At 35.9% G+C, this 27,988-nt stretch overlaps 1 protein-coding gene across 9 annotated transcripts; it reads left to right on the top strand.

Annotated features, from left to right (window-relative positions):
- Positions 1-248: 248 nt before the first annotated feature.
- Positions 249-27,886, top strand: LOC139140791 (dnaJ homolog subfamily C member 5-like). 9 transcript variants are annotated; one of them, XR_011554064.1, is made up of 8 exons: positions 249-405; positions 15,583-15,664; positions 17,221-17,277; positions 18,047-18,199; positions 18,966-19,245; positions 21,948-21,999; positions 23,694-26,164; positions 26,205-27,886. XR_011554064.1 is itself a non-coding variant. In XM_070710207.1 (7 exons), exons 1-6 carry the CDS (start codon positions 374-376, stop codon positions 21,956-21,958), a joined length of 615 nt encoding a protein of 204 aa, XP_070566308.1. In that variant the 5' UTR covers positions 249-373; the 3' UTR covers positions 21,959-21,999; positions 23,694-27,886. The 9 variants fall into 9 exon arrangements, 5 of the variants coding, with proteins under 5 accessions (XP_070566308.1, XP_070566307.1, XP_070566305.1 ...); XR_011554063.1 differs by having other exon boundaries at positions 22,885-26,164; XR_011554062.1 differs by lacking the exon at positions 249-405 and adding an exon at positions 12,816-13,021.
- Positions 27,887-27,988: the final 102 nt, after the last annotated feature.

Below are 27,988 nucleotides of genomic sequence, written 5' to 3'. Positions count from 1 at the left end.
TGATGTTTCTTCAGACAGCGTCGTCACATGCAAGATCCCCGCACACCACATGGTATTTGGACTAATTAGACCCTACACTGAACTTTTGATGAGTGCACTTTGTATATACGAGAGTGGATATGTTGAGCAATGTCTATACGTGTACAAAAATATCAGCGGTAAAGACGGGGATTCCCTTTCTGGGATTTCCCCATTCGACATTCCCAGCCTTACATTCGTCAACGTCACATGAAATCCAGCATGAAATTGAACCAAGACGCATGCGCAGTCACCTGAGCTGTATTTCCGGTGGCCGAGCCGGAAAAAAATTGGGGATCTCTCCATGTTCAGGAGCCAGTATTTGTAGTGTAATTCACTTATTTTAAGGTTCAAGATGTCACAGAAGAAGTCAACGAGGTCTATGAGGTAGGCGATTAGTAATTCATTTTCATATGACGCCTTAATCATGTTAATGTCCCCGTTACATCGTACACAGGTGCACCGTCCGGACTTGTCAAATTTACGGCGAGTGAGTCGGAATCGTTATGAGGAGCTCTCCCTTGGAGAAAATCGAAGCACTGTTTGAATGTCAAATGAATAATGACCTCAGTGCAGGCATATATTTGAGCCCCGCTGTCCGGTTATAATCTTTTGTTTGTTAGACATGTCACGACACAAATGTTGACGCTTTTGTCGCCTCACGTCAGAGCATTAATTAATGCATGTAGCGCCAACGCGCAACACCAACGTTTGTACAGGACCGCGCCCGCCCTTGTCACGTACAATTTATCGAAATAAAATTACACTGTAAGTGAGTGATGTTTTTGTACCTGCCACGGTGAAATTCTGGCCGTCAGGAAACTTTAATGATGAAACCTAACCAAGGAAAGTTCGTCGACAATTGCTTAGACTCTTAGAGAGAAGTTTTAAAAATTAACCATTCCGTGTTCGTTGGCTTTCGTTTCTAGCTTCATGGTTTCATAATCAAACCAACTACTGAACTAATATTTGAATTTCACAATTCTACCGTGATCATGTTCATAATCATAGTGCAGTTGTTCTGGATGTTAATACATCATATCTTTATTCTTCAGCGAAAGAAATCAATGAAAATTGCCAAATGTAAATGCAAGAAATTGATTAACGTGCGATATTTAATTTTAATATCGACCAGTCTAATGTTCCAATATCAGTATCACATCCATGGTTCGTGTAAAATAGTAGATTTTGTAGATATTACGTAACTACTCGCTCAAATAAAAGTCAAAGGCGTGGTTCAATTTTAATCAAGTTCCCCATACAAAGCTCTTCAAGCAAAATGTCAGTCTGGTCATTTCCGTCGAAGACATTTTCATGCAGTCATAGTTTTTTTATTGCAAAGAGTGTAGTACAACTTCTGCTCTGGGCATGTTGATTTTGATAATTTGCAGAAAGTGCAGTATTTTATGTCCAATTTCAAGAGTTATTTAAGCTACAGATCCTTTGATCATGGTTTGTATGTAATTTCTACATAAAAGTTTTCATACTGGGTATATTCATATGTATCTTTTTTGGGACGACTCAAGATTAGTGGACACAACTTTTCGGTTGCAAATAGCAAGGGATTTTCTTAGGGGGCTCTGATGGGCAGTGATGGTAATATTTGACTCCCTAGGTTACTAGTAGTTCCAACGAAATTTCTCTGTATCCACTAATCTTCAGTCTTGCCCTTGTATGTTAATCCTAAGTATTTCGCTACACAATAGTGCAAAAAGTAATTTGAAAAGAACACCAGTGAGGCAATGCACTGTGAACAGCATTGCAGTATCAGTTTGGTAAATGCTCCAAATTGTTGTGTTGGAGCAACTTTGCCTAGATTAACAAAAGATTGGTATCTGTTGGGCAAATAGTTGCATTATCAAAGTCAACAAAGTCTACAGGAGACAGATGTTTTCACCGTCTTCATGGTGTACAGGAATATACTAGTATGTGCTGATGACAAAAATACCAGCTACATGATTGTTTGACAGCATGAAACTCACAGTAACAAACGGAACAATATACATGTATATTGATAATATATGCTGTATAATATATATATATATATATATATATATATATATATATATATATATATATATATATATAATATATATATAGACAATATCACACACACATACACACATATATGTACACACACTTGAACTCTTGAACTAAAAGTCAATGTGAAATGAAACAAGTCCGTTGAAAGAAAAATCTTCTTTTATTTGAAGCTGAAGTTGAGGATTTTTAAAAAAGTGACAAGTCGTCAATTGTTTATCCACTGTAGTTTGTGTATGTAAGAACTCACATTCATCATTCAGCATGTCCAGGACTTGTGTTCATTGTGTCCACTCTGTTGGTTTCCATGTCAAAGTATGGTGGTGTAAGATTTGACCATGGAGATAACACACAGAGTGTCTCCATGATGTAATAATCTTCGTACACACAATACTCTATTGTGATAACAATTATGACTCACACAAACGGATAGATTTGAACATACCCGTTACCACCAGTAGTCCCTCCAGTGGAAATATGGAAATTTTTTGTGACTGTTTGGTTGGACACTGTCAGAAGTACATGTAATTAAAAATGGACCAGAACTACATTTTGTCAGAATTTTAACAAATCATAAAATTCTACATCAGGTTACCAGTGCACAAAAAATGAGAGTTACTCAGTATCCTTGGTGCATGCATTGGTTGTCATTATTGCATAATTAATAGGCCTAGGTGAAGGCTGCGCATTAGGAATGTAATCCGTACAGGCAAAACATTACATGTATGATGTAGGAGATACATTTTGAGCCAAATAAACGTAATTATCGGTTTCAAAGATACATGTACATTGATGATTCATGATTTTATAGGAGGATAGACTTATGCAGGTTTATGGAGAAAAATAATGCTGATGTGATTATCAATAAGTTTTCTTCAATGTTTATAATGCAAGGAAGACCAAACTTGGTCAGAGTGATATGAGGATATCAAATGATAGGTTACACATTGCAAAAGAAACTTGGATTTAAAATAAAGGTACTCATGTGCCGTTACCAGAATACGATGTCCTTCGTAATTGTTCAGTTACCTTTCATAAAATTCTTCCTCTGACTTGTACAACAGCTGTAATGCCATCTAGCATTGGTATTGCTAGATTTATAACATGTCGTATATTAATGTGTGATTGCTAAAGGGCCATAATGTAACTCGTAAAAGATGCGGACACTAAATGTGTCTATTTCTAGGGTCAAATTATTGAATGTAATGTTAATACCCTGTTGTTACTATTTCTGTTGCCTCGACTCTCAGGGCCAATACTTGCTGAGTGCTCATAATTGAATTGTTGAGGCAAACTATTTAAAAGCTACAAATATTGCAAAAAAAAACGCCCCATAAAATGCTAAAACAGTTATTAAATGAAATGTGTACACAACAAAAATTTGTAAACTGTCTTGGCTGTGATAAATCGTATACTGTAACATGCAGTAGGATGAGAACTACATGTATGCATAGGTTGTGGTGTTCCTGCAAGGTACTGTACCAACTGTGGTTTCTTCACCTGGGATGCTCTGTCTTACTTGTACAAAAGAATCATATTAATTTCATATCATAAATGGACAATCAGTTAGTCTAAAAATTCTGATGAGTTTGATAATGTACATTGATTCAATAAAGAACAGCATTCAATCCTATCTGTTTCAATTGCCAGCTAGCACTCTGGGTTGGACTTTGAACCACTTGAACTCAATATATTATAGCTAAATACTTCATTGCATGGTGTGTTGTGAAGCTTGTGTATTTTTTACAAGTCTTTGATTTTGTTATTGTTTTGATTGTTCTTCACACATGACAAGCTGTGCATGAAGTCTTGCTGAATAAATGTGATTTTGTCCAGATAGAGTCCATGAGGCATGAAACATCACAAGATGTAGGCGGATCAATCCAAAGGAATCCGACATTTGTGAGCATTGTCCAGGGTATAAGTTTGTCCTGAACAAAACAGTCATTGTGTTAATAAATTTATTGTGTCAGAAAATGGCATTTTGTGAAGTAGAAGGGCAAGAACAAGTAGTTTGATGGTAATTTTTAGCCTATGTTCAAAGTTCACTGCATTTTTGACTACATGTAGGCTTGCCATATACATATAAGTACATATGATATGTAGAACATTATTCTACTGTGAGGCAAGGTGAAATCAGAATTATACTTCTTCGCTTGCAATATTTCATCATAGAATCACACATCCCCAATATTGCAAGATAAACTTGTCTCAGTTGCTAATTTAACCCTTTTCCTGCCAAGTCCATATTCACCACAAGGTCAAGATGGTTAAAATTAATGAAACACAACGTATTCCATATGATGTATTTTAACATAATACTGTACATTTGAAGGCTGTTGAAAACATAATACTGTAAAGTGGATTTTTTGGGACAAAGATGCTATAACATGCCAAGCCAGTGGTGAAAATACGTCATGTTTTGGTCACAACACCGCTTTTTACTGACTTGGCTGATGGGGAAGTGATACAGTTATAACTGTCTGGCAGGAACAGGGGTACCAGATGTACCAGATTTTGGCTTTGATAGTGATTGGCTATGGATAGCCATGGAATTTTGAATGCTATCGGCATGGCACTGGGTACATCATTTGTAGCAAAAGGTTAAACAGGAAACATGCACAGTAACACAGGGCTGGCTGTGTTATGTGTCTGTTGTTATAATCCTAAACTAGGCCTGTTTTGTGTGGCACAATGTATGTCTGCCATGTCACAGGATAGAAACACAGCATCAAAAAACCTCAAGTGACATTGTATTGGGAAATGCAGTTTTTCCTATTTAGTCATGATTACTCTAATATTTTCTTTTCGTTGTTAATGAGAAGGCTATACCGGTATTGCAAAACATACAATAATGATTTCATATAATGTTGCACAGTGTTTTGATGTGATGTTTCTATTTATTTCCGTCTCGCACAATAATTCTCTCATGGCATACACAGATGAGCTAAATCTGTACATTCCAATTGAATGAAGCAACTACAATGGTTTTATTTGTTGCAGTTTGTATCTAGTCAGTTCTAGAGTGCATCATGTCTCTTATCACTGATCTTGATACAGTTTGAAAAATACATCAACGACCTCGTCATGTGCTCAGTTTCATCACACAAGTGTGTGTGTGTACATGTGTGGTGTGTGTGTGTGTGTGTGTACATGTATGTCATGTCGTCACAACTTTTGTCAATTTATTCAGTTTTATAGTTCCTGTATGATGGATGTTGGATGTCAGTAATGGCCCTGGCTGACCGATTCATCACCTAGTTAATGAAATTCTCATCACCGTGTGGATTGGGTGTTCAGATCTGCAGAGCTATCCACCAAATATTGCCATCATGGTTTAAAATATCCCAGATAATTCATTGATTACCCACAATAGCACCCTATAAATGAAAGCATTGTTATTACACATGGATGTGATTACATTGTCACTTAATTCTGTGCATTACTGATGTTTCCCAGATGTACTATTGATTTTTTTCAATTTGATGCATTAGAACGACAGACATGCAGAGAGATATTTTTTAAAATTTATGGGCCAATACTACAGTGATATTAAACTTGTAATTTTTTTTCTGAAATGGTGATTGTATTTAATATACAAATAACATGACAGCATTCAGTGCTTATTATGTAGTTATAAATATATGTATGATAAAAAGCAAAGTTTAACACGCATCTCGTGACCTTTCCATCAAACATTTAAGTTGTAAAACACCAGAAAGTGTGTGTTTAGCAGTGCCGCATCAATTACTAGTAGTTCATGAAGCATTTATTTGTACGTTTATCGCATTAACCGACTGTACACATATATATCATCAAATATTAGTCCATGTTTGTATAGTATGCACCGCTTGGTCGTATTTATGCAAATTAGCAATGTTTTCCAGCCTACGACCTGAAGGGTATTCATCAGGGTTCTATATTTGGCTAATGGAGGACTGATTGATTGCCCGCTCTTCAAATTTATCATTGCTAGAAATTTGAGAAAACTCACGATATTAACTCATGATGATCGTTTGAATGTTGATGTCGAAAAGCTGAATGAGTGGATGTACACAATGTACACAGTCATGATGAGATATCTGTGTTTGTTATACCAGCATGAGATGAACGCAAATTTTGTACACCATGTCCTTCATTGAGCCCCTGCCCAATCATACCTAGCGAGTAACCTTGTAGTCTTGAAAATTGAAGTCAAGTCAAAATATGAAATATGTTTGTTTCTGTTATTTACATGCTTTCAGGATGTTTTATTGTATTCTTAATCGGGTAATACTAATCAAAAAATACCAAACAGTATGTTTTATTTTTTATTTTTAATAGGGTTTTACCAATCAAAAGATAGGAACTAGTGTTTTAATTTTTATGGGGTATCACCAATCAAAAATAGGAAACTTTGGCAAAAACATGCCTGATTTTAAGCAGTGTAAAAAAGTTCAGGATCAGTTTTAATATAAAAATTGTGCCAGGTTACTGAAGCCTCACATATTATTTGATTTTGCCTTATTTACATCTATAAGTACATTGGTATATGCTCTCAACAACAGTACACAGTGGATTTCATTACCAATGCAGTCCAAATTTGTCCTGTCGTTTTGTTCGCTCTTTCAGTTTGAAATGATCAAACACAACATCACAAATTTTACGTGTGACATGTCAAAACTCAGAGCTACAAGGTTTCTAGCCTGCCTTGACCTCTACTAAAGTACAGATTTCAGCTCTTATCAACAGAATCCAAATAAACTAGAAATACTGTATCAGTCGGGACATACCTTCCTATTTAAAAATTCGCTAAATCCTCATTCCGTTGTACCAGTTTGTAACTACCAATGAATGAATTTTGCATCTGAGGGTTGTACAGCTCATGCAGGAATTTGAAAATTACCGGCACTAGTTAAGGTGCTCTGTCAGACATTTTATTAAATGATATTGAAGTAATGTCAAAGTAAAATTATTAAAATTAAAACTAAAAACTACAAGTTTAATCAAACAATTTGTATGATCACAAAACATAAAGTACACAGGTACTGGTGTGGGTATACATGTAGCCTAGTAGGAAACAACTAGCAGTAGAGAGTTCACATGTACATGTGAACATTTTACACATTACAAAGAGGAATGTTTTGATCACCAGAGAGCTTTTCTGCCTGTTTTTGTCGCAGATTGTTATCAAAAGGTATCATTATACATGAGGAACAAACAGCCAAGGAAATAGATAGTAGTTGTGTATTTAAGACTTACTAGATTCACAGTGTTCTCTGTAACTTCCGTAACATTGTCTGGACTGTAGAGTTTTCAAACATTTTGGTCAGCATGAATATAAGTATTGTTTACAGGCAGTCATAATAACCTTATGCCGGTTTAAAATAGTCGTTATTAAAGCTCAAGTCACCAAAATTTCTAATAATTCTTTCCTTTATTTATGATTATCATAGATTAATTAATTGGGCTACATGTATTGAAAGTAAGGAAATTCTTTGTTTCGCTTCAGTGCATGTAGGTTTTTGGAGTTTCAGATGAAATCACAAACTTTTCTTGGAGAATTTTTCTAAAAAACAAAAAAGCCTGCAACAAAATACTAAAGCTGTCATGTTACAATCATTGAACTCCTTGGTGACATAAAATGGAAAAGGAATGTGCATATTGTATGAGAAAACTGTCAAATAATGTCAAATATTAAATGGGAAATTAATTTTGTGTTATTTTTTTGTATGTATTTTACAAACTCACCGGCCATCCTTTTAGCATTTTGAGTGGAAGCAAAGCAAAGAGTTTATTTACATATATGAAACATAAAACTATTGTATGTTTAATATAATAGATGAATACAAGATTTTACAGCATACTAAATAGGAGCATATTTGATACTGAGAATAAAACTGCAAATAGCAAAAGTCTTACACCCTCTACTGGTACATTATCATTTAGATTCAAATTGTATTGTCTCTGAGATCTGAACAATGTTTTCCTGTACATATTATATTGTAGTTCTGTGGAGTTACAGTTACATACAGTATACATCAAGTTTGGACTGATCTCTGCGAATGCAAACACAAGATGGAATTGCAGTGTTTCTTAGATCAAGATGATTTTAATCCTTTGAAATACCCCAGTCAATTTTTTCAGATTTTTGCCTAAATTTTGATGAAAATGTATAGCCAGTAAAATGCGATGTCTGTTTGGTCCAAAATTATCAAAGCAATCACAGAAAGATTCACAAAAATTGGTAAAATGTGGCACTAATATTTAGGCGGGAAAAATTGCAGCACCAACAGGGTTAATGATTCAAAACAAGAAATGCTGTCACCTTTACATTTCAGTGTTAGTCACTTGAAATAGATATGTCGGTGTCAGAATAATGTAGTATGGTGGTGTAGCTGTTTTATATTGTGAATTCATGTTTCTGCAGGCATAGCTTTTTGTTTTCAATTTCCCAATTTTAGACCATGCTGTGTGATCAGGAATAACAAAACCCACATTCCTTAAAATATTCCATTTTTCCCCTTAATGGTGACATTTAAAATTTTGTTCAATTCAAGATTTCAAATTGGTGAAGACAAATTGCAACATAGAAATACAGTGTGTGAAAACTGCCAATCACATGTGAAAATAATTTTGTAACTTAAAAGTAAATCACCTTCAGAATCAGTAATAGGTAATCTTCACATTTATGCATTGACAGAAATGAATCACTGAGTTGGGTCAATAAAGTTTGCCATGCATGCACTGTGTACATGCAATCCGTATTCAAATTCTTCCTGTGCAATCGCGGAATATCACCCGATTCTCAAATAACATTTAGCCAGTGTGTAAGCTTTCTGGTATTCAGAACTGGAATTCTACAAGACAAACCAATATAGTATCTTTTTGACATTGTAGGATACAATGTTCACATACACTCCTTTTCAAAATATTACTGAACAAAATTATGGCGAAGTTTCTAATGTTCTCAGCATTTTCACTTTACAGCAACGTGAAATTCCAAAATGAAAATAATTGTAACAGCTTGCGTTTTATGCCCACTCAATTGCGTTCTCTCATCACTTTTTACAGTAAATTTGGGTAAATGAAAAGGTATTTCAATACAATTATAAAATACTTTGTACAGTGTGCTTTCATGTGTGTTCAGTCTTGTATGTGCATTGGTGAAACAACATGTCTTTTAAGCTAGCATGCCTTTGTAGCTACATATAATGTAGCTAGAGAGTTTGCTAATTCAAGATGTAGTTAATTCAAACATTTCCCAATATAACAATGCTCAAAGTGTCTTGTCAGCTAAATTAAGATCCCAGTATCTCATTTCAAATTGCTGTCTTGCCAAAACAGCGTGCAGCTAATTCATAGTGTTTTACAGTTATTTAAGATGATGCATTTAAGTTGTAGATGAACTGTATCAGTGTAAACCTTGGCCTGCCATGACAGCTGTGTATGCATAGTTCGTTGCCCTGTGTTATCTTTAGTCTGTGTTGGCACACCTGTCTGTTCTGCAAACATGAACAGTACACGAGATATGTTCCATCTTGATGTTACGCCAAATATTTTCAGTGACGCAGTCTATCAATACCAAACTGGTCCATGTTGATGTGTAATTTATTTAAAGGTAGGACAGAAAAATAAACAAAACGTCTGTGCTATTAGTTGGTACATGTAGGTTGTACGCTGACTTGGCATACAGTGGATTCAAAGAGTATCAAAAAAAAAGAATTAAAAGCAATTTACATTTTAGATCATCATGTCCATGATAACACAATAAATTACTTCAGCGCAAGCCATACAGTCTGTCTGTATAAACATTCTACTTGGTCATGTCATCATTGTCATGAAAAAATAAGCCTGAGTGAAGAAATCTAAAATTATATGAATACAAGCAAGTCGGAGGAAGTTGTCCAGAAATCTAAAAGATGGCTTCCCAGAAAGTTCACTTCAAGTTATCTTGACTTTTTCACCTGTGACCATGACCAGTTTGTAAAAATTATCTCTTATCTGGAATTCTCAACTGGCAGTGAGTTAAACATTATGGCAAGCTGGAGGGCATATTCCCTGTGCAGTGATATTCCATGTCTTTTAAACAAATATACATGTATATGACTACAAAAAAAATAATAGTGTTTTTCTTTCTTTTGTTGCTATAAAATTACAGTACTGTTTTGGAGTGTTCCATTTTATAAACGTATCAACGCTGGATTTAATAGTTTTTGCTGATCTCAAAGGAAGCATCCATGTAGCTGTGTATTTTGAACAGAAATGTGCCAACATCTGAATCTTCCAATCCAACTAGAATTTTCTCCAGAAATTTATAAACCGTTATTTTGTTAGGATACATTATGCAGAGTGCAGGATTAGTTATTCACAGCTTATCAGTATTGTGTGTTATATAAGTTTGCTGTATCGTGCAGTGGTCTGGTCCTGCTAGGTGGCTGTGGCCATCAGCTTTGTATACACAACTTCTTCACACAAACTGTTGGTTCAGTTGCTATGGTATTTGCTACATGTATGTGTAGGGATGTGCCAATGAATTAAAATATTGATGTGTGAATCTCTGAATGTTTATTAACTTTTGAACTGCTTATCCAAAAGGAAATTTGTGCATGTTGTTATATATTTAAGGATTTTTTGTCATATTTGATCGAAACGTCTTCTGTAAAAGCACTTGTTTAATAGCTTTCAAATTTGGTGCCAAAGGATGATATCATTGAGAATCAAATAATTTTCATACATTTTTTTTGATGTGCATGAAGCACAACAATGGTGTTGAGATTTTCCAACTGCCTACGGAGTATTTTCAAATCTAGTCCTTACTGCACAGCTTGTTATAAATGTTGCATATTCATGATGCACTTAAAAGTGAAGCTCTATCAACTACTTGCCTGGGAGATACATGTACACCACTCTTACTGCAATGAGTGGTTTCACTTTCAGTTTCAATTTATTTGGAATCCTTTTAGCTTTTAAAATTATTTTCGCAGGGACCCATGAAACAGAAACAGAAACGGCAAAGTAGAATAAAAAAGCAATACAGGTATATGACGTACAAGCATAACAATTATGTAAAGCATTGTAACAGCTACCAAGCACTCATAGCAAAACAATTGAAGATCTACCATATCAAACCATAGACGGTAGAAGCAAATCTCACTTCCACTATCGGTGATTACACATATGGCACAGTCATTTTAAGGTAGTATGAGCCTCAAAAGTGAAAGTCTTAAACTTTTGCTCAAACTTTCCTTGAAGCTTTTGACTATTCTCTTACCAAATCAAAAATAAAAATCTTGGGTCACCGTGCAAAATTTGGTACCAGAGAGACAAATAACTTGAGATTTCTTGATATTTTAAATTCAAAATGGCCACCATCCCTGTGTTAACTCTACAGGGAAAAATAAAAATGTTCTATTTTCGAAAAACTCAGACAGTGAAAAGTTTTCTTACACCAAGAGCTTTAAAATGAACCCCCACAAGTGTTAGATCAGAAAAGAATTGGAAAAGTGAGAGAGTTTGAATATCTGTCCCCGAGGCGCGTTCTACCTTAAAACATCTTGAACTTGTCTTGTATGTCATGCTGATAAAGCCCATTGTAAGGGTTTAGTCACAAGAAATACAATATCAAATTGAAGGTCTGTATGGATGACAAAATCATTATTACTTGATTTTTTGTCATAATTGTGGATGCTTTAATCAGCTAATCCTATACATACATGATGCAATAAGACTATTCAATGAGAAAACAAGTTGTTTCATTTGATGATTTCTATGAAAATTATCCTCAGTTCAGGTGCCATTGTAAGATATACCAACTAGCAACTGTTGGTGCCAATATCGCGTATCTTTAGTCATGGCGTAATTGTAATTTGACGTTTGTCTGGGTGCAAATATCACCATGACCTGCTTTAGAAACAATCTTAATTTCCCAGTTCTCGATTTAACTACGTATAAAAGTCTACCTATGCGCAAGTTGTCTGTTTAATGTGACAACCATATGGTTGAAACAATAATAATGAAATATGACACCAGTGAATAATAAATAGATTTATTGAGACCAAAGTTCAAAGATACTCCAACACTAGCAGACAAACAATTGTGCAGTCAACTTCACCACTGCAATGTCAACAAATACCAGTCAAGATTTCAGTGATAATACAAAGAGGAACCAAGTACCTACTGGTACAGTTTTAGAGACCGTGTTGTGGTTCTGTGAACAATTTCCTCCACTCTACCATTACATAATGCTTTGCCAGTCAATATTTTATTCAAAAGACAGAAAAGTAATGATAGAAAGCAATTTGATGATGATTAACTACTGTAGGGATTGAATGGCATCCATTAGTATTTGTGCTTTTACCAGTTAATTAGGCTGGGCCAGATGTTCTTTGGAGTTGAAGGGCTCCCTCTACAGTCTGTAGTGCTTCTCAGTATAAAATATGAACTGCACTGAGACAGATGTCAAATGAGCTATTTTTGAAAGTTTCCACATACATTATACATGATGGCAGTGTCTGTTTGCATGAATTTGCATTTTAATGTCAAATTATTGGTCCTATTGTTATTGTTTTGTCATTTATAACAAGTATGGTTATGTATCAACTATTCATACCTATAGAATATTGAATGTATGCCTGCGCAAACAATGCGATAACACCATTTCATTCTTTGCCATTTTCTATACTTTACATGCATAATGAGCAGATTCACATTCCACCGGGTAACTCTCAGTCCACTGTCTACAGCGTTCTACAATGTACCCACACCCGCTCCAATAGTCCCCACATCATCATGTGAAGCACTTCGAGTTTTTTACAGAATCAATAGGACGATATGTCATGTTGATTTGTAACCCCGGATTACTGCTCCGTGGCTTTTTTTTTGGAAGTTCAGAGAATCCAGAATTGTGTGAATTGTAGTCACAGTGGTGTGCTATGGATGTGTCTGTGGATGAGGAAACCGACCGGCTGGAAATTGAAGCTAGGTGAGACATAGTGCCGCGCATATAGCCAGTTACTGAAATAACAGGATTATGCCAATGCCTAGACGTGTTCCATGGATTGGTTTACATCATGGTATAGAGTATCTCACTCAGCATATATTTTGTCTGTTTAGATTGTAATTAGTGAGCTGAGATTGAAATGAGAAGCCAGGAAATCCAATTCTGGTTTTTGATCCAACAGGTGTCTATTTAGCATCAAGTTAGCCATATTTACAGATAATTCATACATCCATTGCTAGTGCAGCATGCTACAAATATGTGTAAAAAATACAGCTAATGGCTCAATCAAATCTATTGACAATCGCATGATGTGCCTACATAAAACATGACATGAGAAAACGTTCTCATGAATTTTTGTCGTTAGGAAATGATGTAGCTGAGTTTGATAAATTCACACATATCAAAAGATATTAGTAGTTATAACAGACATTAAATTTGTCTACCCATACTTCTGTGTTGAAATAATCATACCATAGATATCATATGTACACATTACGGACTATGACAGCAAAACTAAACATAGTCCACCATGGCAGTCAAGGTCATAAAACATATGAATGTTTTAGAAATATGGCTGAGGTTTTGAAGGAAAAACTAAGCCAGGGAACGATCTCTCTGTAAATGTAAGTGTGCAAAAATCAACATTTTGACACAATGCAGGTTTCCTTCATCTTGATGACACTGATTCACCATTTGATTTTTCTGATCATTCAGCTCTTTGTCACTTCTACATTGTCATGATGCAATGATTTGCTTTGCTTCATACGAACAAGATTGATTTACCCACAGTGACAGATGTTGTCGCAATGACTTGTGCCATCAGTCACTGATTTCATGAAATCAAGATGTCACACAATATGACGATGGAGGGACTGTGCAAGATGTGGTGTCATACATTGTGTTCGTTGAAGGGTTTTGCATAAACATAGCCAAGGAACTCATGGTATCACTCTGAGAGTGATCATGGAGTGACCATACAAGTATATTTACTGATGTACTAGCAATAATTGCCAGGAACTATCATACAATGGATTTTCCTCAATGCCATCATACCAGTGACTTTTCTGACCAGACATAGGTTTGGTTCTCACCTACAGTGCAACCTTTCATATCATCATGGTGTGGTAGCGTTGAACTCACGAAATTGATTCACAGCTTTGTCGCCAAATGTAGATTTGGTGACTTCACTGTCATCTTTTGTTTCTACTGCGAGTACAAAATTTAATGATGGTCATCACAATACAGTACTTGCATATTCTATCATAATGCGTGGTCATTGAAAACCTCTGTTTCACATGGAGTGTGTCTCATATAGAGTGTCCATGACAGGCGCTATCCCTAATTCACATGGAGTATTGCAACTGACAGAGTTTATCCCCTGTCTGACATGGAGTGTCCCTAATAGGCTATCCCCTGTCTCACATGGAGTGTTCCTAACAGAGACTATCCCCTGTCTCACACAGTGTTTCCCTGACAGTTGCTATCCCCTGTCTCACATGGAGTGCGTCTAACAGATGTTGTCTCCTGTCTCCCATGGAATGTCCTTGGCAGGTTACTGTACAACAGTTCATGTTCATGTTGATGCTGTTACACAGTCTACTAATGTTATACCAGCTCCAGTTTCAGGTTTCTCTCCCAATGATGTCTAGCAGTTGTGAGATTTGATTTCCAAGAATCTCAAAGAGATGCTTTCCAGATCAGTCCATTACAAGAAGTACACTTGCAATTTCCCACAACCAATCTTTTCAGGATATACACCGTAGCAGTGTATTTACTGTATGGTGCTTCAGGGTGATAAATGAGTGCTATAGTTCTCTTTACCAGGCAATATGTGTTCAATACATGTACAAGAGGCTGTGATGATAGTGTGTGGACATGTAAGTGACAAGGTCATCTCAAAGTTGGCAGCTTGTCCATTTTTGATCTGAGCCAGTTATTTGCCTACAATTTAGTTCATCTGTATGTGACACACTGTATGTAAACAAATTCAGTTGTGATAATTATAATAATTGTGATGATTGGTAATTATTGGTACATGTAATTAATCTTTGAATAATCAGCTAACAAACATCACAAAAATGGTTTTACAGGTAACTTTTCTGTGCTTGTACTGCCATCAGGCTCTTGACTGGTGCTTTGCAAAATCTACATTTATAGTTGTGGACAATACACAGTGAACCAAAGTGTTAATGAAGAACCATCATGACCAAAACTGCCAAATTAAAAAAACATGGCTCGTCAGAAATAATTAGATATCAGTTTTGTATTTAAAAAAATCCCTGTCTGAACCCAAACTCAGGGTCTGACAGATATTCTGAACATCAGGTACACCAGCTGTTCCACTGTACTATGGCAGTACCCATTTACAGGCTAGGTGTGTTAGTGTTCTCATTTTCATAAAGTCAGTAAATATGTGTACACATGTCATTAACTGTATAATGTCTTCCAGCTTTTTTATTCATTGATATCATACATAGTACAAATCAACCATGAATCATTTCTCCGTGAATCTGACAATTTTCTGGATTTTTATTTCATTTCAGTACCTCTGGGGAATCCCTGTACCAGCTTCTAGGACTTCAAAAAGGTGCTGAACCAGATGAAGTGAAAAGAGCATACAGGAAGGTAAAGCAATTAACAAAATCTTTGGAAAAAAAAAATAATTGATTGATTAAACGAGATTCACATGACAGATAAATGTCAAGAGCAAAGCCATATTGTAATTGTATTTCTCCCAAGGAATTAGTTGTCAACTGCGATATTGAATTGAATTAAGTTCAAGGATTTCAGTGAGCTCACAGTTCAAATCAGACTGCCTTCCACAAACCGTTTTAATGTTACAATCTCAATCTGTCTGTTCAATACACATCAGTATATACATGTACATTTTTAGTCGATAACAATAAAATTTAATGTGCACCAAAGCCGTACAGAATGGGGGCTCCTTTACATTGATTGTATCTAGGCACCCTGAGTGCAGTAAATTCTTTGAGTGTCACTGCGTGTCCCCTTTATGACTGTTTCAAGGGCCTCATTGTTTGACTGCCAGAAGATGTCTTTGCTATCAGAAATGTGTCCAAGATAGCATTCCATACATGCGCTATAAATTGGAACTATTGTTTTTTTACCTTGGACATAAATGGTCACTACTTGACCACATACCGCCCCAGTCACAAAAGTAGGATGTCTCGTAATAAGGTTATTCTGAAAATACCGCAAAGGATGCACTCAGACATTGATACCACCCATCACCCTCCCCTTTGCATCAGGTGATACACTGCGCTACAATGTCCTCGTGCATCCTTTGTGGTATGTCATGATAACATCATAGTTTTCTGAGTATGGATAATTTGGTGTATGAAAGTCATTGTTTTGAACCTGAATTTGCAGTATTTTTTGAGTTTACTTGGGCACAAAATCGATGTTCAACAAGTTTTAAATCCCATTAAGCAATAATTAAGGTATCTTCAGTTCAGTACTGTAGAAATCATACAGTGCAGACAGAAAAACTTCTCGTTTAAAATTAATGATGTGATTTAATTTCAATATGATGTAAAATTCTAAAATTGAAGCCAAAAAGTAAACAGACTAATCTGATTAATAACACTCAATCTGAACACAGAATACACACTGTATAAATTGGTTTTGAGCTCCGTTGTCAGCAACTTTGAAAGAAGTGAGAAATTTATTTACATGTACCATCAGAGTCTTGAACTCTTTTGTCATCAATATGTACCATGATTGTTAAGCAAGCACATTCAAGAGATGATTGTCAAAATTACAATAAAGATTCAGAGAGTACACCAAATATTTCTGGACTACTTTCTAGCGTCTTGTATTTAATTGAACACTTGGAAGTAGGATCACTATAACATGAACGATTCCTCTGATTAAACACTAATGTTCATCCCTCTGGTGAAAAGTTCGCTGACCTTGCTTGATTGTAATGTCTCTCATTTACATATGAATGGTCACATGATTGGAATCAATGAATACTAGTACTAAACTGCATTGGTCAGAAAAACACTACTGTTTCAAACAGACTATACTACCAGCATTTCTCAGCTTGAAAATAGAAGTGGACGCATTCACATTACACACATATTTTTCACGCCCCGTATAATTTGATGTTACGTCTGTGTCTGTTGTAACGTAGGATTTTTTTTCCATCTCTTTCCCAGCTTGCTTTGAAGTGGCATCCGGATAAAAACCCAGACAACCCAGACGCCACAGAAAAGGTACGGACATTAAAACACCGTGACTGGCTGCTTGGTTTTTCAGTAATGGCAGTATTGTGAATACTTCATATTACCAATAGGTGCTTAGATAGTACAAATAGATTAAGACACACACACAAAGTTCAAAGTTATTTTAAGTGCAAAGTAATAATATCTGTAACTTAAGTCACACACACACACACACACGCATGCACACATGTGTGTGTGTTTGTTTATATACATATATATATATATATATATATATATATATATCACACACACACACACACGCATGCACACATGTGTGTGTTGTTATATATATATATATATATATATTATATATATGTTTACATATATATATATATATATACACACACACACACACACACACACACACACACACGCGCAGAAGGTAAACAAAATCACTCATTTACAGATACGCAAACACAAACATACACAGACACACAAACTGTTGTGCACACATTGGAACACATACACAAATATACAGACATTTGTGCACAGATACTCTCAAACATGCAAGTTGAAATCAAGATGTTCAGATTTATACAAACACAGGAAATACAGTACATCAGTTTGGAGTAGACAAAAGTTTTGAATTTTATTTTCAGTGTGGTAAAAACTGAATATTCCAGAGTTGTAGCAGTGCTGAGGTAAATTTTGTTTACAAACCTGAAACCAAAATGTGTCCATATGAAATATATACTGTTTGGTTGATGTCTCTTTATTCCACATTTACGTAAAGTTTTTTCCTTTTCTTATTTTTCACCAGTTTAAAGAAATAAACCATGCAAACTCTGTACTCAGTGACGAGACCAAACGGGAAATCTATGATGAATACGGTTCCATGGGACTTTATGTTGCGGAACAAATAGGGGAAGAGAATGTCAAGGCCTACTTCATGGTTCACAGTCCTCTATTCAAGGTGAGAAACAAAAACTTTAATCCATTCACAAAATTTGGAATGATTATTCACAGACCACACTTTAAGGTAAAACAACAAAATCTGTGTTCTTGATAAGAGCATTAGCCTGGTAAAATTTTATGTTGGTATGACATGTTACAAAGTTTTCAGTGGTATTTCAAAGCAGTCATATCAGCAGATAAGAGAGCTTGTACAGGGCTTCCAAAACCATTGACATATGTATTCCAAAACTCTAACAAAAACACTGAAAATAAACTGAAAAGAGTATTGCATATTGATAAATTCTATTTCAAGCTATTCATAATTATTGTAGACACATGTATGTCTCAGAAACAAGCTTTTCAATTTATGTCCGTCACTCGGGGGGATGCTTTGTCTTTGCAAAACAAAGTGTTACTGGCATGAATGTGTGTTGTCTTCATTACATGTATGCCAATAAGTGAATGGATGGCAAAATGAATATATCAAGGTCACTTTGTCTTTCAATCTATATGCCACTTCACTATAAACTTTTTGAGATGTCTAGCAGACAAATGGTATAATAAAATTAGTTACATGTAATTGATGGCTATTTTACTGTTTCATTCATTTCTTTCACGCATCGTTGCCATAAACAAGTACTTACACTGCTGTACATAGCACATTGGCCAGGTAAGATTAAAATCGACAAGCACAGAAAATTTCTGTGAACTGTACTTTAGAGTAAAATACAGGTTATGCCGTGAAACCATCTAATAGCACTTATCCGATTGTGTTTGTGTTTCAGTGTTGTTTTATCACCTGGGGAATACTCACATGCTGCTACTTCTGTTGCTGTTGTTGCTGCTGCTGCTGTTTCTGCTGCGGCAAACTGAAAACGTACGAGCCGGAAGAGGACGACTTCAACCTGAAACCAGAGGATCTTGAAGAGGACACGTCGCCCTCATCGGAGCGTGCCGAGGAACCTGTCACCAGCCAACCAGGAGCCATAGCAATGCCGCCACCTCCTGAGCCTTCCAAGACAGAGGAGAACGACGACGCATCGGAGAAAACAGGTCTCAACACAGGTGACCCACCCAGGAATTACACAGAAGAAACCAACTAATATATGAAAGAAATATCAGTGCTAGATTTTTAACATGTCCATCAGAGAATTTCACAAATCTTGATTTTCATACAGAGCCAGCAGGGAAAAAGAACTGTTAATTCTACTGCTCTTATGTAGATCTTGAGACTAGTTTTATATTAAAAGAGTGAAAAATTACAAAAGTTTTTAAAAATATGTCTGAGAGCTAGGGGAAGGCACTGAAAAGCCCTCTAAAGGAATCAACAAAGTGAAAGCTTGAGATCATGAATGTTATTCTCTGTGATGCCTTTATGCTGTATTGCCATTCAAATGCTTTATCCAGGTTCATTGATGGAATATTAAACCTTTCGTTGACACCCAATGCTACTTTAAGTTCATTGATGCAACATTAAACCATTCATTAACACCCAATGCTACATTCAGGATTATTCATAATGCAACATTAAAACTGTCTATTGACACCCAATGCTATTTTAGGTTCATTGATGCAACATTAAACCTTTCATTGACACCCTTTGTCATTTGCTGATTGAGATCAATTCGTGAAGTCTTCCCATTGATAAATAAGATGTAGAAAGGCCTTCCATTAATTGCTAATGAATGGAAAGACAGCGGTCCATTCATCATGATTTAATGTTACAGTACAGCAAAAAGAAATCAGAGTGCTTCAGTGTGCTCTTTAGTCATCTCATGTCATTCATAGACCTAGATACTGACAACTGGAGGCACATGGGTGAACTAATTCATCATCTACGGACATTTTTCACTTTTGGAGTATCAGAGACATTGAACCAGATTTCACTTGATGTGTGGGTGAGACACTCTTTCCTCTTATCTGTACATGCATCTGTCACAAGGTCTGTCCCTCTCATCTCTCGTCACAAGTCAGTGTGTATCTGGCATGCCCTACTGTTCTCACCTGGTTTATCACAAGATGTGTCTTCAAATTTTTGTACAAGGTGATGAAGCAATGTCAAGTCACTGAGATCTATTCTCACTTGGCCTTGAATGGTAATTTTACAGTACATCTGTGCCAAATACTAGGGGAGTGTTAGCCGATACTGGCCAGTCCAAAAATCTGTCGCAGAAATTACAGAAACTGAAGAGTAGATCAATGTGTCATTTAGCCACATCATTGCGGTATCTGGTTCTCCTTGTAAATAGAGAGAAAGTTTGCATCATCATAAAGATACTTGCGTGAAATGAACAGTACAGCCTCAGTTCTGAGAATACTAATTGTCTTTCAGTTGACTAGAAGATCAACAAAGAGCTTACTTCAGGTTATTTAAACTATGAATGCAATTTTTACAGTGAATATTATGAAGAAGACTGCCTGGCTCTGTGCAAAACCAAGATTTGGAATTTTGGACACCCTGTGATTGGATAAATTTTAGGATGAAATTTAGCTTTTAAAAGTTGGTAACCTTTGACCCGACACTGTGAGTTAGACTACCATGTCACTAGGCCCCCAGTAATTAATATACAGGAAAAGAACCTTTCCGTTGGTTTTAGTCTAATAGAAATCCTTTATGCTCCAAAACAGGAAGTAACCCTAATCATGTAAAATGCACAATTTGAAATTTGTGACGAATGTGATCATTTACCCATAAAAGCTGTAAGCAACATACAAAATATTTTTTTTTCTTTCTTTTGTTCATAATTTGCTTATGCTTTTTTCACTTGCAATCAAGTTGTGCCCTATTGGCATCGTATTTTCCTTATTTTGGTTCAGTTCTCAAAATCTTATCAAGATTTGTTTCACAAGAACTGAAATTCTGTTCAGGTTACAGTGTGTGTTTTTTATATGTAATGGGAACATGTTACAGGTAATAATACCACAGTTGATTATGAAAAGACTTGCAAAATCATGAAGTAAAAATTGCTCAAATGCTGTTTTAATTGTGTTACCCTCGTTCATACATAAAACACAGGATTGTAAATGAAAATGTCATGTTTCGATACTGATACTTATTCCAATTAAAATGTACATGTAACATACAACCATTACCTTCTGAATTTGCTTGATATTTTATTTTGAAGAACAAAACGAATTCTTGCTAAATCATGTGCTGTAAAATACTTTGTTTTCAGTCCAAATTTCCCCATGCTATTTCAAGCTTCAGTCACTTCCATCTGGAAATAAATTCTAATGAAAAGCCTTCCCATGATCAGTGTTTATTTTGGGGGAATATCAAATAAGTATTCACGTTGTGCATTTCTGTTGGTCTATTTTGGTGAAAATAAAGTATTTTATCGTACAGTTTACAAATTTCCATTTCATCTGTACTTGTTTGTGATATAACCAAAGGATGTTTGGTGTATGGCGTGTTGGAGGGTTCACATGTGCAAACGTGTGCCGGCACTGTTTCATGTTTAAACAGGAATCGCAGAGTACAAACTTTTGTATTGAATCTGCCATTCTGTCACAATGCTCAAATATCATGTTTGCCCCTCACAAAAGTAGCGCTGGCTTACAAGAAATATTTTCGCACTGTTACTTCATGCGTTGATCAACGAACGTGACAAAACAAGCATATCTTCATCACCCAGCCATTCGTCTGTGACATGCTTGTTCAACTTTGAAAGCGTTGCTGTCTCCATGGCCTATTCACCCATAGCACATTCAAAATTTCATCTCTAGTTGATTATGTATTTCAGTCCAATTTGGTTCTTCTTTTGCAGAATCTAGCTAGAATAGCTGTGTACTCGGTATGGCTGTAGTCAACTCTTTGTTGTAAGTCTAAAACTTTTCATGACATTATGTAGATCTGATTATGAACAAGATGTAAATGAATTATATAATATTTTTATATATATATATATATTACTAACCTGAAAAATATGATGACAGTTTGAGTCAAGCAAAAATTTGCTTGTTGATAGCAGACTTTGCACAAAGTCCTGTGAATATTGTGATCGCTTTAGAGTCATCAAGCTGTGTTTTTCCTCTTTCACAAGAAAGTATTGATAAATGATGATGAAACGCAGAACTCAGTGTCTTCAGTTTGTCATGACAATTTCAGAAAAAGTTTGTAAGTAGAGTGAGAAATTCTGGTGAGTTTAAAAGACATGCCCAGGAACTGATTTTGACCGAGAACTTTTCACTGTGTCGTATTCTGTGTAATGTCTTGACTATTCCATTAACAAAAAGGTCTGGAATATGAGAAATCCCTGAATTGAAACCTGACAATGATGTCAATGTCTGAGAGAAGTTGGAATTCTGATATTTGTTTACGAGTCTAGTAATGATAAATATTGATCAGAATCATTGCTATATTTAGATCCCAGTCAGTCAGTCATTGCAAAACACTGAAAATATCCTAAATGCATTCACTGAGACTGAATATGGGCACCTTGCTTGTGAGTGTGTGTATGTATGGACACAGTTAATGACCGAGGGAGCTGTTTGTGTGAGTTGTGTGTACACAGACTGCAGTTGGGACTGATTATGCATATCTGCTTAAAATACATGCATTTGATAGTTGAAAATTACATAGCTTTCACTATTGGGAAGGACACTCAATGATGAGGGGAATAGGGTTGGGCAGGAGGGGAGGAGAGACAGTAGACCAAGGAGCAACTGTTTCTATCTTCATAGCTTTTCCTCTTTCCATTGTAGGAGGAGGGGTTGATCCAGATAAAGTGAAAATACAGCCAGCAGTAAAATTGAGAGCTGCAAACCACCCACTACTAGAAAGACATTGACAAAACCAAGGAATACTGTCCTGTAGCAGAACTCTTTTTTTTGAGTGTTTTTTTTTTCCACCAGGTTTAGTTTGACATACCGATAGAGTAGTTTAAAATGAGTGACTGTGTAATTTCTTAATGGTTTTGACTTTCATGCTGTGAAGCATTTTCCATAAATTATACGCCATTTGTATTGTGGCTCAAGGCTTCCATTTTTATACAAATTTGATTTTTTTATTACCAAACTTCAATTAACTGAAATCCATAACAATTTTCACCATGAAGTGATCATGTTTGCATTTTGTTTCCCTGTGAGGTGAAATTTTACATTTTAATGTATTTTCATAGGAATTTATGTCAATTATGCTGATTATTTGCTTACCTTCCAAGAAATCTGTGAGCAATTTCAAAAGTGATGATGCTTGGTTTTTGATGTTAGTGTCAGCTGTATCGTGTATTTTTAAGAGAAGCAAGTGCACAATGATTGCACCAGACCATCTGTTAAAGTCTTCGTACTGTTCGAATTCCACCATTTATGATATGGCCAAACGTTTTTTGTTAATGGAGTAGAAAGACCTATTTACAGGGTAACATTGTGAAAGAGGATAAAACAAAAAGAAGCAATCTTGGCTTCAAGAAGGAATTTCTGTAACATGGTGCCAGCAAACTGTGCCTTTTTGTAATTAAAAGTTCCATCGGCTCAGACTTTTGATGCAATTCTTGTTATTTTTGTTCTCACAGTAACATGCAGTTTCTACTTCTACTCGCCGATTAATACCAACATGCCCAGAGTTCAGCTTGTCAACACAGCCTGTGTATGCGTGCATTGTAAGTGTTGACATCTGAATTTTGGTCCGAACTAGAATTCGTATTGCAACAATAACATTGCACGTTATACACAGTGAGCTGTGTTTCCAAGGCTGATACAACACTTTTCAGTGACAGAAGAAGAAAAAGTACCCTCGTGTTTTTTGAAGAAAAATAATGAAAACAGTATCAAAAGTCAAGCTATTAATTGTCCTGGTAGGCGTCTCTGATATTACTGATATCGTAAAAGTTACAACTAGACATAGCTCTGGGTCTTAATGACTTATATGGTGAAATCTTTGAATGTATATATGTAGAGAGCAGAGAGGAAATTAAAGATGTATTCTATTGTGATCCTAAAGGAGAATTCTTGCATATTTGTGACCCAATAAGTTTACCTGTCATCTTTGGCATCAGGGATTGTGAAATTCAAAGTGTCTTGAGTTCTGTAAACATGAACCTACCACTGATACTGATAGGTGGGTTCATGTTGAGACCGATATTAAATGGATCTCAGCTTAGTGGAGTATTTGCAGTCATTTAATTGTCTTATTCATTTATACAAAAGGTACCAAAACCCATTTACTACACTGAACAATACAAACACCTTTCATTATGTTTTCAGAAACAGGCCAGACAAAATATGGTTTTGTGATTTCACTTCTGGTTTTATATTTTATTGACTTTTCTTTATAATTTCTGTTGACTATTGTCCCGTGTATTGTAAACAGAAATGAAGAAGTTTATTCCGATTTTAGATCTGTTAAACCAACTTGAAAATACAAAGAAGAGCGTAATTCTGACTGAGAACTATCATTGTCAAACGTGCTGTAATGTTGTACCAGCCAATCAACAGAATCTACTGTGCTGCTAGCCAATGACATCATCTGTAGTATGCACGAACTTCTCAACTGCTCGCCAATGACATCAATTTTAATATACACTAATTACTGAACAGCTAGCCAATGACATCATCTGTAATATACACTAACTCAGTAACTCTTCAACTGCTAGCCCATGACATCAATTTTATTACACACTTACTTCTCAACTGCTAGTCAATGACATATTTGTAATATACACTAACCAGCCATCAACTATTGACCATGTTGACCCACCTTTCTCTTTGACTGTCCAGTTATCCTCCTCAATAACTCCATGCTTTATGCACTCTACATGGATTACTCTGAAATCGGATTTATGAAACTTGTTTCTGACTTGACTGCAAATATTAAATAAAAGATGGTTCAGATGAAGATGATGATTGTTTCTGTGTACTTAATAACACTGATGTTGTATTCTTCTCCTAGCTTCTTTTTTTCTTGACAGTTTTTTTAAAGAAAAAACTTTCCTTTTTTATGCTCTTTTCAATTTGATTTGCCAGTGGTTAACTCTTCTTTCAGGGCAAACAGTATTAATTGTCTAGGAATATTCGGAGAAAGCATCACAGATGTTGAATCAAAGACTAACCAAATATTAAAGCATTTAGTTGTGTAACCATATACATGTCTATTGTATACACAAGTATGTAATATGTGTTTGAATTCTTTTAGCTGACACTCTGGCTTACAAACCATTCAACTGTCATGCAGACTAGAAAGCGTTGATTCTCTTAACTTTGTTAAAAGATCTAGCCTTTAGACATACATTTATGTATCTGTTTTCACATGGACATGCATGTTTTTCAGTAGGTGAAACCATTTTGTTGACCGTAATTAATCGATACTTGAGTGTTGGTCAGTAACATTGAGAGATTAAGATACAAGCAATTCTATATCATAGGTTTTTAGTTCAGGAATTATACTGAGAGTTGAAGGTGTACCTATAAGATGGAAGTCGTTTTAAAAAATCAAATCCTAGGTCTAATGTAATGCCATGTAATTAATGATCTTTTATGCTGGGAGAAATGAAATATTCCATTGAAAGCTTATGATTCAAACCAGATGATTTTTCTGGTCTCGTGATAGAATATTCAGCGTTACTCTAGTCTTTTAGAAGAGTCAATGTTCAGATCAATTGTAAAGCAATGGTAAATTCCTTGGGATAATTTTAAGTAATGAATCAAAATGTACAAAATCTGCTTTGTTCTGATGGAATCAAGTCTTTGTGTTGGCAGTTTAAGTTTACGAATATTTTAATTTCATACCTTTTCATGTAATTATTGGTGGTAAATACTGCTGGGCCACAGTTGTGTGTCTTGGATCTTTAGCTCTGTCACTGTGATCATCTCTCTCTTGTGGTTGTCACAATATGACTTAATTCGGTGACTGTGGCTTGTGTGTGCATTAAGTTGAGGTTGTCAAAACATAACTTGATTCGGTGACTGGCCAGTGTGTGCATTAAGTTGAGGTTGTCACAACCTGACTTGATTCAATGACTGTGGCCAGTGTGTGCATTGAGTTGAGGTTGCTCAATGACTGTGGCCAGTGTGTGCATTGAGTTGAGGTTGTCACAACCTGACTTGATTCAATGACTGTGGCCAGTGTGTGCATTGAGTTGAGGTTGTCACAACCTGACTTGATTCAATGACTGTGGCCAGTGTGTGCATTGAGTTGAGGTTGCTCAATGACTGTGGCCAGTGTGTGCATTGAGTTGAGGTTGCTCAATGACTGTGGCCAGTGTGTGCATTGAGTTGAGGTTGTCACAACCTGACTTGATTCAGTGACTGTGGCCAGTGTGTGCACTGAGTTGAGGTTGTCACAATGTGACCCAATTCAATGACTGTGGCCAGTGTGTGCATTGAGTTGAGGTTGCTCAATGACTGTGGCCAGTGTATGCTTTGAGTTGAGGTTGCTCAATGACTGTGGCCAGTGTGTGCATTGAGTTGAGTTTGTCACAACCTGACTTGATTCAATGACTGTGGCCAGTGTGTGCATTGAGTTGAGGTTGCTCAATGACTGGCCAGTGTGTGCATTGAGTTGAGGTTGCTCAATGACTGTGGCCAGTGTGTGCATTGAGTTGAGGTTGTCACAATGTGACTTGATTCAGTGACTGTGGCCAGTGTGTGCATTGAGTTGGGATTGTTACAACGTGACTTGATTTAGTGACTGTATCCAGTGTATGCCTTGAGTGGAGGCATGCAAATTCAAGCAGTCTATGCAATACAAAATCCATCACTCAGTCTTTATACAACTGTTCATGTGGTATAATCCCTGTTTTGACTGATAGTTGACCAACTGTACATGCAAATCTTGGCATTCAACAAAGGTAAAATGACACATTTGGAATATGTCGGTATCTTACCGTCAACTGAAACAGGCTGTATCATTCATTGACGTCGAACCACTCACTTCTAACATGTAAGCATAATGCATAAATTACAAAATTTCAATGTCTGCTCTTACATATGCAATTACATCCATTTGACATTAATATGTGATTGCTACAAGCAGACTGTAAGACGTTGTATCAAGCGACCCAGTCTGACCAATGCTTTCAGAGTACGGCGCATTGAAATTCACCACAAAACCAACACACCCAAAAAATGTTAGAGTTTTCATCCCCTAAACCCGTGTACTAGTGTGTATAGATCCATCACTTTGCTGAGAAGAGCAGAATTTGACTAGTGTGTGGAGTAGGTCAAAGGTTGCAGGGATATGATAGCATATTTTCTGTTCGTTACATTTCAGTTATTTCTGATGGGAAGTATTTCTAATGTATGAATTTTAGTAGTTCATCTGTATTGTAGTGTGCAGACAAAGCAGTGTGACCGCTGATACTGAAATATAAAGTGTATGCACAACCTGAAATGAGAATGTTTCTGTATTTCGATGCAGGTATATATTTTTTGGAGGAAAAAATCAGTACTGTCATTTTAGGTTGTGTATAGATATATCTGTTTGCTTAATGCTTAACTTTCAATGCATGTCTGAATAATGTGTAAATTTCAGGGTAACAGATACAAGATTTTATTGTTGTTGACCTGATTTGACAATACCTGCCACTGAAGTGAAGCATTAGAAATATTTTTGTTATTCTCTTTCAAGTTTTGTCAAATTCTCGGTGCATATATTATGTTTAATTTGTTTAACAATAAGTTAACAAGCAGATGTAATTTGAGAATCTCTTTTCCTGTTTTGTTTGCTATGACCTGTGACCCTCGAACGAATAAAACACAATAACAACAATCTATCTGATTTGTGGTGCATTACTTATAAGGACAATTTTTGAATGGAATGGCAACCATAGGGAACCCAGAAATCTGGTTGTTGTTATTGTTTTTATTGTTG

Source organism: Ptychodera flava, chromosome 9 (assembly GCF_041260155.1).
Source record: "Ptychodera flava strain L36383 chromosome 9, AS_Pfla_20210202, whole genome shotgun sequence".
Lineage (NCBI taxonomy): Eukaryota > Metazoa > Hemichordata > Enteropneusta > Ptychoderidae > Ptychodera > Ptychodera flava.
This window is presented reverse-complemented; position numbering and strand designations above follow the sequence as displayed.